Source organism: Platichthys flesus, chromosome 4 (genome assembly GCF_949316205.1).
Source record: "Platichthys flesus chromosome 4, fPlaFle2.1, whole genome shotgun sequence".
Classification (NCBI taxonomy): domain Eukaryota; kingdom Metazoa; phylum Chordata; class Actinopteri; order Pleuronectiformes; family Pleuronectidae; genus Platichthys; species Platichthys flesus.
In genome coordinates this window covers 1648787-1661516 of record NC_084948.1, presented here as the reverse complement: position 1 = coordinate 1661516, position 12730 = coordinate 1648787, and the positions used below count along the sequence as shown (strand labels likewise).

Here is a 12730-nt window from a genome sequence, read left to right as displayed (position 1 = left end):
AGTAATTATGGTAGGGTACTATTTTTGTTAGCCAAGATAAAAGTTAAAAGAAGCCAATAATACTGAGGAGGATGTTGCCTTCAACAGCCTCCCTCCAGCCCATCCCCACACAAATACTTGTCATGCAGTCTCCAAAGAAAGACATTTATTTGGACCATAAATAAAGTGTATTTTTTACGAAACCCTTCTGTTATCAGCTATTATATATTTCCTTTTGTCTTTATCCGATTACACAGTTGTAGATAGGCTAATCCTGTTTTTCAGGTTATTACAGCTTCACCACATGTGAAGGAGAGCTGCTCTGAGATCATTTTACAGGCCCACTGCTCCACATTTTAAGATGTTGAATCTATTGGCAGAGCTAGGTGTGCTCCGTTAAGATATGGTACGGCTCTGGAAATCAATCCCCCCACACTTGTCTCACTCAGCAGCACACAGGCTGCCATTATCTGCAGCCAGTGGCTTCCACAGGTAGACCTGCCACCCTTGGAAATAAGGTGGGTGGGTTGTACCAAGCCAGGCGTCTGTCTGTCTCTTGCCAGAAAGCAAATCTCTCAAAGTCTAATTTCTGCCATGAGATACTGTAGTGTAGTCCACATCCCTCTCTCTCTCTCTCTCTCTCTCTCTCTCTCTCTCTCTCTCTCTCTCTCTCACAAACACACACACATACAAACGTACACACACACACACACACACACACGTTACCTCGTTCCTGTTGGTTTAAAGAGGAAAACAAAGACTGGTCTGTTTGGGTCTTTGGTCTCACCTTGGCTGCTCCCTCTGCCATCTCTTTTCCTGTGACAATTCCTGTAGAGAGTTTAGGTTGTTAACGTACAATCACCCACTTTATCAGGGATCACCTGTACACCTGCTCTTTCATTATATTACGCAGTCAGCCAATGAAATGGCAGCCCTGCTGTGATCACAGTGATTTTGACCAGTTGATGCTCATGAAGTATACATGAACTATGTATCGCAGATTTTTTATGAGGAGAATAAAGTATTTTAATTGTTCGTTTTCACCAACAACTCCCCTTATGATGGACCTGTAGAAGTTAAATATGAAGCAACTCTATTAAAAAATGTCATTAATCAAAAGAGTGTGTGTGTGTGTGTGTGTGTTTGAAAGAGTATTCTTATATCAAATATGGTATCAATAGATCTAATAATTGTTAAACATAATTATTGTCTGATCTCTAAAGTAACAGACAATATTGTGGGAACAAATATTATTATTATTATTAAATTAAGCCCAAAGGAACTTAATCAATCAGCAGACAAAACCCTCACATTTTGGAGGCTTTTGTCATGTTTAGATGAAAATTACTCAATTAATAAATCATCGTCAAAATGTATGTAAATTACCTTTATTATCAATCAGTTGATTGAATAATTGAGATTGATATCAGCAGTGAAGAGCACTGGCGGGTCAGCAAAAAACAACAGGCCCACAGAGAGGTCAGGATGGAGAGAATGTTATGGTTTATAACTTATTATGTTTTAGTTTATACTCTAAATCAAATCACCAAAAAAAATTCTGCAAAGTATTTAACAATCAGTTATTCTTATTGTAACTAAAGTACTTACATTTGAATTTTAATGAAGTAGAAATGTAAATACTGGGGAACGAGTAGTCTGGTAACTATAGTTACTTCCCACCAGTGCCAGCAGGATAGATGTACATATACGAATATGTACGATCGACTGTCCATATGAATACAAACCGGGAAATAAACACGTTCTGTGTTTTTCAGTGGAATCGTAATGACCCGGTTATTATTCCTGCAGCAAGAACCGCGTACTTGTTGACCCGGAAGTAGTTATATCCACGCGTGAATCGTTGCGGAAACGAAGTGAGGCTGTGAAGACGAGCGGGAGACGACCTGAGAAACCAGTGTCAATAAATCAGCAGCCATGTGAGTATTGATGAGGATCAGTTTGTCTTTGTGAGGATGATCACCTTCAGTCTTAGCGCCGAAAATGTGCGCTGCAGCAGTAGCTAGATGCACTGCTACCCGGGGTAGCATTTGACATAGTAAGCTGTGCCAGCGAGGCCGGCTAGCTACAGCTGTTCAATCCTTTGTGTGATATTTGAAACACGTTGTGTGTTTCCAGACCAACCATTATACTGTTGTCATATTACGGTACAGGAACTAAAAGCCTTATTCCGTTTGGTTCAATTAATGGGATACTTAATTTAAAAGTAAACAGACAGACGTCACACAATAGCATCGTATATGCTAGCTAGCAGTATGCTAACACCAAGCTGCGAAGCGTGAGTACATGTTTTCCCTGTTTGATAATTATTTAATTTGTTGAAGCCTGAATCTGGGTCGATTCAACGGGTTTTAATTTCTTTACTTAAACGTCAACCTAATTTCACTATAATACATTTGATACCAACTTTGCAAAGTGTGGATCTATAACACATAATTGATGTGGAAAATGTGCTGTTTAGCAACTTAGTCATTATCTTAGGAAGAGTTTATAAATCTCAAAACTCTGTCTCTTAACCTAAAATAAATAATAACATAATATTATTGTGATTTATTATTACTGAGTGAACATTATCTAATTTCTTCCTGCCCTGACACATTGATTGGTTTTTCAAACTAAAGGTATTAGAAGAATGTTGTCTCTGCCATCGTGTTCAGCAGAATTAAGCGAGAGTCCATTTAACCGTGCATTTGTGGTAATCAATCAATCAAATTTTATTTGTATAGCCCATATTCACAAATTACAATTCATCTCATAGGGCTTTAACAGGGTGTGACATCCTTGTCCTTAACCCTCAGCAAGAGTAAGGAAAAACTACAAAAAACCCTTTTAACAGGGTAAAAATATGTAGAAACCTCAGAGAGAGCCTCATGTGAGGGATCCCTCTCCCAGGACGGACAGAAGTGCAATAGATGCCACGTGCAGGAGAACATCATCAATAATCAAAGTCTCTAGCAGCATTGATGAAGCACAGTCCATGCTCAGCAACCATCTAGACCACGATCCACCATCCAGACCAGACGCCACTTCAGTCCTCAGTCACCGTCCACCGCCGCCCACCAGGAGGACCCATCACAAGCCACCACTGCGGTCCTGGTCCACCGCCCGTGCCCAATGCCAACGCGACACAGGGTCCGCCACCAGCACCACGATCAGCCCACATGACTCAGAATCCGCCACACTGGATAATTGTTTTAACTCATTTGTCTGGGAATTATACCACGGAGCTAATTTACTATGTCTGACATTTTTCTTTTTTAGAGGCGCTATTGAGTCTAATGTTAATCGTAATGAGTCTGCAGAGCTATCGACGAGGTGGTCGATCTCAATGGAGCTCAGGGTTTTAAAGAATTTGTTGTTTATATCTACTGCTAATACGGGTTTAAATGTAATTGGGATTATTTCCTTAAATTTAGCTACAGCACTATCAGGTAGACATCTAGAAAATGAATTTTTTATTAGTGGCATATATTCAGTTATTGAAAAATCAAAGGTTATTAAATTATGGTCTGATAGAACTGGATTGCGCGGAAGTACTGTTAAATTTTCAATTGCGACACCGTACGATAATACAAGGTCAAGTGTGTGGTTACCACAATGAGTAGGTTTGTGCACACACTGACTGAAACCAATAGAGTCTAGTATTGAAATAAATGCTACGCTAAGGCAATCTTTATTATTATCAACATGAATATTAAAGTCACCAACAATAATAATTTTATCGGTCTTTAGGACTAAGTTTGATAAAAACTCAGGGAATTCCTTTAAAAATTCAGTATAAGCCCTGGGAGCACGGTAAACTACGGCAAATATGATTGGCTGTTGGTGGTTCCTGGATTGGCGTGGAAGACTAAGAACCAGACATTCAAATGACTTGTAGCTGAGTTTAGGTTTAGGATTAATTGATAGACTGGAGTTAAAAATAGCAGCAACTCCACCTCCTCGCCCAGGTAAGGGTAATTATATATGGGGATGTGGTAATTAAAAATAATAAATAGTATTTGGTATGTTTTTTGAGACAAGATGTACATGTATAATAGTTAAGAATCTCATATTTCTTCTGTTATGAATTCAAGTTTGATCTTTACATTTACATGTAGGGAAGTGCACAAACGTTTAGGCAAGAAGAAAAAGAACAATAATGTAGACTAATGAATGCCATTAACACATGAGCAAATTTTATACACACTATTGGTGTAGGAACAAGATATAGTGTGATAAGTTATATAATGAATAGTAATTGTAAACTAGGGCTGCCACTAACGACTATTTTTCTATCGATGAATCTGTCGACTATTTTACAGATTTGTTGATTAATCTAAACGATTAATTGACCCGTTCATTTCATTTACGAAGCGCCGCACAGCGCCAAGGAAAGTCAGGCGCCTCCTATCCAACCCCCTGTTAAACCTTTGTGCGGTTCACATGGGCTGCGATGCGCCTCGCACCCTGCACCGATGGTTTCGGCATCGTGTTCGCTTAATATTGTGCGTGAGACGGACTGTGTACTAATGTTGACATCTTTATTCGGGTCTTCACTTCCGTGTCTGACCCCGCCCCCCACATTCATTGCCTCATCCTATTGGTACACAACATACCAACATAGGGGCTTCCTATTAGTTATCAATCAATCAATCAAATTTTATTTGTATAGCCCATATTCACAAATTACAGTTAAACCTACATGTCAATCAACTGTTGTAAATAACATTGAACGATACCACGGTAAATTTTTTCTGCTCGCGGCGAGCGTAGCGCGCCAGGAAACGCACTGAAAACTGATTTTTAAATGATATTAATGACGTATTTTATATGATAGAAATAATCAAATATGCATCCCATACTTTGTATTCCCCTTATGTTGTCCTGGAGTTTTGATTTCCCCAATTTTCCCAATCACGTAATTAAATATCCCCCTCTGCCCATCCGCTACAAGCAGATAGACAGAGAAAGAGAGGGGGGGGGGGCTATGAAGACCATCATCATTTACTCCCAAAGCAGTTCATTGAACGGGTTACATACAACAACAAGCAGAGCATATTAATGCCAATATCCATTTATGATTATACTTATTTATCAAGTCCATTTTGTGTGTGTTTTGCTCATCAGGAGTCTATTAACAAAGCCCAAGTCAGAGATGACCCCTGAGGAGCTCCAGAAACGAGAGGAGGAAGAGTTCAACACTGGCCCGCTGTCTGTGCTCACCCAGTCGGTGAAAAACAACACACAGGTCCTTATCAACTGTCGCAACAACAAGAAGTTGCTAGGAAGAGTCAAGGCTTTTGACAGGTATGGAGCCTAGTCACTTGTTTATTTAATAACAAAACGGATTGCAAAGTATCGTACTTTTTAAATATATGTGATTTATATTCTGTTAGTGTTATATTTGTAGTATGGGCTATTATATTCATTTATATATTTGTATATATTTATCTTGCTCATAGTTCTTATATCATACATTACCTGTTAATACTGTATAATTCCATATTTATTTCTTACTGTACATATCTATTTATTTACATTCCACTTAAAATACGCACAGTACGCTGCACTTTACAGCCTTTTTTTGCACTTCTGGTTAGATGCTAAACTGCATTTCGTTGTATAAGTACTTGTACTGTGCAATGACAAAGTTGAATCTAATCTATATCCAAAAAAGAGTGACAATTTTACTAATATCAATAAAAGGAAATTTCCATGGTTATTTTTGGTTTAGTTTTCTTCTGATATATTTTGTCTGGCTCATAGATAAGAACCAAATATATGCAATCATACAATTTACATTGTATAAATACTGTTTCAATTTCTTATTAATTCCTAATTAATACTGCACCTTTTTTACTATGGTCGCTTGTTTGTTGAATTTTTACTTAATTCTTACAGTTTCTTGCTGATGCTTTAAATATTTTAATGTCCACTTTGCTGTTATAACATACCATATCCAATTGTGGAATATTTATATATATATATATAAGATTATTTAATCTCAAATGAAATGTATGTGTATTGCTTATTTATTTTTAATCATATTTCCATATACGCATCAAGAAACCAATTTCTTAAGACAATAATTGGGCATCATCACCAGAATACTTTTTACATGTACTATCTGTATATATTATATATCATTTCGTGCATCTAACCTTTCTAAAATGGTTGGGTTAAATTTTAAGTCTTTGCATTGTTGCTGTCTTTGCAGACACTGCAACATGGTCTTGGAGAATGTGAAGGAGATGTGGACAGAGGTTCCCAAGAGTGGGAAGGGAAAGAAGAAGTCCAAGCCTGTGAATAAGGACCGTTACATTTCTAAAATGTTCCTCAGGGGCGACTCGGTCATCGTCGTGCTGAGAAACCCTCTGATCACAGGAAAATGAACTGTTTATAGAAGTCTAGCTGAACCACTCTGAGAACCTATTTTTTTTCTTTGGAAAATTTGAAGGCAGCGGACAGTCATTAATGTAAACCTTTTTTTTTTTTCGTTGTTGGATCACTGCATTCCTTGTTGAGACAGAAATGTTGTGCCAAGAAAGTTATGTTTCTACTATTTTCAAGAGTTGATAAATCAGGCACAATAATGCCTGATTTAGCTTTGTCTACAAACACCTGTCTTTTTTTTTTCATTTTAATAATAAAAGTGATGAACAGATTTAAGAGTTGTGCAGGTATTCACATATTTAAGCTGCTAAGTTTCTCCCAAGGATTTAAGTCAAGGTTTTGAAAATGCTACACACACTACAGCACAGTTTACTATTTATCTAACTCGTTACACACTAAATCAATTGAATCATTGAAAGCGCTTGAAAAAAGAAAAAAAAACCTTTTATCCATTTTCTGGGGTGTTCTTGTCCGTCCCTCCCGATGTCACCATCACTCCCCTAATGGTATCTAATGTGTCAGGCTTGATTTCAGTCGTCAGCGCTCAATATGCGACAAACTGCCGTTTAAATGGCTGCTGCATTATTGATGAGACCAGATGTGCTGACTGTCACTTCACACCCTCGCCTGTCTCTCCATTTCAGGCTGTTCCTCTCTGCCACTCGGCCCCTCCTGACCACTTTGTTAATTCTCTTAATAGCCTAACAGCGAGTCTCACCTTACATCTTTTTAACAGTTGGCACCTATTCTCTGCTCGTTTGTGCTCTCAGATTTGGTGGTCGGGTGTACAGGAGTCGTTTTTTAGTAATGTAGAGAAGTTTTGAGTGCCTGAATCAGTTTTAATATATCTTGTTATACTCAGTCTTATATTTTGAGTTTAACCACATTGTAAGTTTGCACTCATGAAATCAATTTAATATTTTCTAGTAGCCTCAACTTTACCCATCTACCCCTAACCAGCTTTGGAGGGGCTATGGAGAACATTTAGGTGAAAAGACACCCTCTTTTGGTGATTTGAAGATTGTCAAGAGTACTGCCTTACATGTCAGTTAAAACATTTGAAGGCCACTGCATTTAATTCACATCATTTTCCACTCAAGTCCTTCAGTTTTCAAGTTGGGTTAGTATCTCCTTCATTTGTAACTGTGATGATGATGACGCAGAGCTCTGCTTTCATGTCAATAGAACATTTCCCACAGGTTCATTCAGATGTGGTTGACTGTGAAGGCCATTGAGTCACATCATTTTCCAAGCTCATCAAGTCTCTTGGTGACCCCTCATGTGGAAAGTGTGAGCTTTGACCTTGTTGGATGGAACAGTTTTAGATTTTGACACGAAGCATGCTTTCCGTGTGACTGTCCTCTACTGTTTGGCATGAGCACCCAATTACTGCTGGGGCGGTATCTATACATAACACCTCCACGCTTTCTCAGCTGCAGCATCTTGAGACAAAGTGCTGTCATATATCTGCTGCCTCTGTTTGGAGATGCCTGCGTTAAGAACAACTTTGGGGAGCTCATTTGTTGGGTACAATCGCGCTTCTCTCGTGTTACTTCAGAGACTTCTAGAAGTCCCTGTCCCTCTCCAGATTATTTTATAGTAGGGGTGAGCGATCCACGGACAGGAAGGGAGATGTTTTATTCAGTAGGTAAGCGATAAGTGGGGGAAGTGTGATTATGATAGCGATCGGTCATGCGTCAATACCCAAACCCTCCGAGCAACGCGACACCCTGAAGCGCATCGACCGGTGCCACGTAACCGGAGCATCCGCCGCAGTTTGTTTTCAAGCAGGGCCTCGGCGGTCCTGGGGGGTTTGGGGGCCACAGGGTGAGGGGTGTCAGGGCCGAACCGGGCCAGGTAGGAGAGGGGTGGGGGGTTAATCAGCTCTGAAAACACAAACTCTGCCTGCACTCATCTCTCTTTAAAGTGTGATTGACTGAAAGTGCGATGACACGTGCAGTGACAGACACAACAACAACAGGGATCGGGTGGAGCGTGAGTATCGAGCTGCTGCCCGTGACCCGGTCCTAGATACAAGCAAGTACTGCTGTGGTGGGGCAGACGCTGGGCCAAACGAGCACCTGCTCTATTTTGTATTTATTAAATTCTAATTAAAATGATATAACGTCTAACAATACATGATTGTTATCAGGATACATGGCAATCTAGTAAGGGCCTTCTCTATGAGGATTTTTTTTTTTAATCTAAATTTGTCTATCAAAACAAACTCAACTTTTGATGAACCACTAAGAATCTTTATAGTTTATTTTGAAAGACAATTGCTCATTAAAATAACCAATCATTGTCTCAATGAAAATATAAGTAATTTGTAGATTATTTTGACAACAAGAACTAAGATAATGTACCTCATCATTATAAAAGGACAATTTCACATTATTTTTCTTCCATACTGAGTTTATCAAAATTTCCAAAACCCCACTGAACTTTTGACTTGTCACTGATATCTTTGTAGATGATGGGATATGGTCATAAAATGACCGAAGTAAAAACCCCAAATTTCACATTTAACGTTATACAGTGCTGTGAAAAAGTGTTTGCCCCCTTCCTGGTTTCTTATGTTTTTGCATATTTATCGCAGTTAATTCTTTCAGATCATTAAACAATTACTTTTTCATAAAGGACCAGGTAGGTTTGGATAGCTTTTTTCCCTTAATAAATGAAATCATGATTTAAAAACTGCATTTTGAATTTACTTGGGTTATCTATGTCTAATATTAAAATTTGTTTGATGATCTGAATCATTTAAGTGAGACAAATATGCGATAAAAGGCGGCAAATACTTTTTCACAGCACTGTATGTACCAGTGAACCTATATGTTTTTATCTCCCTACCGTAAATGTTTGACAATCCATTCTTGACCTTGCTACCACCAACTGTCAAACAAACCTCAACTCAAGGTTCTCTATAACTATGTTGGAGCTTTTGGCCATGTGACTCTGAGTTCCTCCTTTAAGCAATGACTATTGTTAGGCTACATGATAATCTAGCAAGTGGCTATTCATTAGGTCTGTGCTGTGTAATGATTCAAACCTTGGTTATACGTATTAATATGAGTTTAACAGACGAATGTGAACTACCTCTGAAGTAATGTAAAAATCCAAAGTGACTACATGTCTGCAAATGTGGCTATCAGGCCCTAGTGTTGATTTTCAGTGCTATATATTTGATGTACGAAACAACAGCTATTGTTTGACCTGTTGGCTACAAATCAAATCACAACTCATCATATTTTCGATGTTGAAATACATTTGCAGCTAAATAAGTTTGGCTTTTTAAGTTCATATCTGATTCATAGGCCTGTTGTGACTCCTTTCAAGGGACACTTGGCCCAAAGAGGCTTCAGCACAAACACAAAAAAGACAAAAGCTTCACATGGATTCATAGTCAAAGTGAAGTTTTCGAGTGCACTGCATAGAGACAGGTTTAACTATGTGGTAACAGTCTGTAATTAAGTATAGTTGTGTTGCCATCTAGTGGATTACAAGTGTAATACCACAGGGAGCATGGTAAAGCTTGACTGAAGCCAGTGCCAATTTGATTTGAAAAAATAAAGTAATTAAATAAACTGGAACTTTAAGTTTTGATCTTGAACTTGCAACAGTGTATTTAAACTAAAAGAATAAGTTTTTTTCTGTTTGAATTTTTATTAAATTATTTTGAGTAAACTTCTCTCTTTCATATTTTTGGCTACATTATTTAATATTTAGATATTTGAGGTTTTCTTTTTTCAGATGCACATTTTTAGGTTTTCATGTTTGTGTGTGTTTGAGATTTTTTTTTCAAACAAATTCATTGGCCCTGATTAACAAACAATTTTACTTTAATCACACAGAGTGGCCTGTAAACTAAATTACATTTACTGGGACTTGAAAGCAAAACCTAATCTTATGATATTATCCATTACAAGTCAAGTTTTGTCCTTTTTCATGTTGATATTTATAGTAGAAATCTATCCCAAGTACAATTACCTTTTATACGATGAGTCTTCCAGAGCTGAAATCTCTATTTCATTCTGCATCCTCTCACTTTAAGGACATACCCTGGTTATACTTTGCCACACTGTGACAGGGAGTCCCACATTTGAGGACATGTCTCTAAAATTCTGCTGCTGCCCTTTGCGTAGCTGGCCTCCAGCCCTGACCTCTTAGTGGACAGTTGTGACTCGATTTGACCCTCCTCTAATCACATTCCTTTATAAAGAAATAGATGGGATGAGAGTTAAAACTAAACTTGACACCATCTCCATGTTCGTTTGATCTCCCTGAAAATACAACCAAACTCTGGAATAGTTTATGTGAATCTCTGGACACTTTTGCCTGGGTATAGCTTGTGTAATTCTCTGTCAGTGCAGGCTGAGGCTTTTACATGCTGCCTCAGGACTGTATGCTTCAACAAGTCCTTGACTCTGATATAAGATGTAGTAGAAGCGCAGTCTGTATACTTAATAGCATCTCTACTAACGCACAGTCAAAGAGAGATTCAGAGACATGTACTTCAGCCTGGGCTGACCAAGCACATCCGATTTGTCAAAATCTTGCTGTTCTGTGCTTCTTCAGACGCCTGTCCTCCTTTTCCCATATTTAAGTTTCAGATCTCTAATCCAGTCCAACGGGGTCTTCTCTCAGGCTGGCAGCTGTGGACAGTGTTGACCGACGTCTGACGTCAGGCTGTGGAAATAAAGCTGTGGTAGGAGGAGGAGTGCAGGAGAACCCTAAAATTACTGCATGACTGTTTCCAATTCTTTATGGCTTCTGGGACCAGGGGATGAGCCAAGACAAATCACACAAACGCATCCACACATGTGTGAGGACCGGGCCGCATAAAGGAGCTGGTGTTAATATGTGCAAAACTGCGGTGACGGAAAAGAGATGTGGGTTTACTCTAGTAGACAGCAGAGTTAAGTGGGGACACGCATGGCTAAAAAACCACCAGACAGCAGTTGCTCAGAGAAGTCAGCTTGTATGTCTTGGGAGTGTGTGCGTAGTGAGATTAAAAGGCATATTGGCTTTCTGGATGTTTACACATGCCATGCAGACGTAATGCATTCCTCTCTTATCCTCTCCTCCACTTCTGTCCCCATTAGGAAGAAGCTGTGCTTTTAGTGTGTACACATCTCATTGTTGAAAACTGGGCCATGTGGGGCGTCTAACTTCTTTTTTCATTCAGTGTCAACAGTAGATTTATAAACTCTCGCGACTATTTCTTGATTTTGCTTAGCCTAGAGACAGCTTTCACTTCATGCTCGAGAGTTTATTCTTGGAATGACCACTAATGTCACAGCAGCAAACAGAAACCTGAAGTTTCGACCCAGGCAGCCAGTAGAGCGTGGTGGAGGGCTTGAGAGGGGAGGCCTGCAGGCAGCCCCCCTCTACCTGGCTTGGATGAGCTGCTACCTTAGAGTGCTATTGGAAATTACCTGTATAAGCTACAACGTTACAATCTACAACGTAGGACACTTCCAAGATGCCCAAGTTGATAAGAGACATGTTATGATGATGTGAAGATGCAAAGACAAGGCATGGGTTTACAGGACTTGGGGCAAGCTATCTAATATGGTGCCATGGTTATGTACTGGTTCACATGATTGCTTTGACACAAGCACATCATCAATTACCAAGCAACATATCTTCATGAATAGAGGTGTCATGTTAAGATATTTACACATTTTCTTAAAGTGTTGAAAAATAAAAATAAAATTCTGAAAAAAGGTCAACTTTGAGTTTATTCCTCTATTTCTAAGATCCTCTTTCTTAATGACTGGGCAAGAAAGAAGCACAGTTTAATTCTACCTTTCACGTATCCTGATCATAAAGATCAGACAATCACCTACTTAACTGAGCTATCAGCAAACCAGAGTTTGTTCAAACTTAAATCCAAGGAGTTCCATCTCTATAAGGTGGTGGCTTTTAAATGTTGGTTTTGGACACATTCCAAATTAGCTCTATAGACCCATGTTTTGGGTATTTATAAGTTTAATGTTTCCACTCTGGTCCTATAACTGGAAAGGGATTTATGCTCCACAAGGGTAAAGGTAGATGCATTTCTTAAAAAGCTATTTATACTATTCAAGCACTTCAAGAGAGGCTAAGTCATTTATTTATGATAAAAAAGACAATGCTTGCTGTGGTTTAAATGTATATCAGATACATTACATTATTATCAGATTTAACCAGGTTCAAGTGTTCACAAAGGGTACTGGTAGGTTTAGAGGGTTAGCCCATATGGGTGTTGTATTATGTAATATTATTTTACTGCTGATTGAGGTGGAGTTACTCTTAGCGACAGTTTTATATAGCAGGACCCAGGATAAATCTGAGGGTTGTAAAATGTTCTATA

The 12730-nt window shown here is 38.7% G+C and overlaps 1 protein-coding gene across 1 annotated transcript; it reads left to right on the top strand.

Annotated features, from left to right (window-relative positions):
* Nucleotides 1–1788: 1788 nt before the first annotated feature.
* Nucleotides 1789–6648, top strand: snrpd2 (small nuclear ribonucleoprotein D2 polypeptide). Its single transcript, XM_062386543.1, has 3 exons — nucleotides 1789–1916; nucleotides 5107–5286; nucleotides 6197–6648. Coding segments are annotated over exons 1-3 (357 nt in total). The 5' UTR covers nucleotides 1789–1914; the 3' UTR covers nucleotides 6372–6648.
* The last annotated feature ends 6082 nt before the right edge of the window (nucleotides 6649–12730 follow it).

What these genes read in the sequence shown, in the direction of transcription:
- snrpd2 (XM_062386543.1), top strand. An exon ending in AGAGTCAAGGCTTTTGACAG is followed by an intron (nt 5,287 to 6,196) that starts GTATGGAGCCTA and finishes CTGTCTTTGCAG; the next exon opens with ACACTGCAACATGGTCTTGG.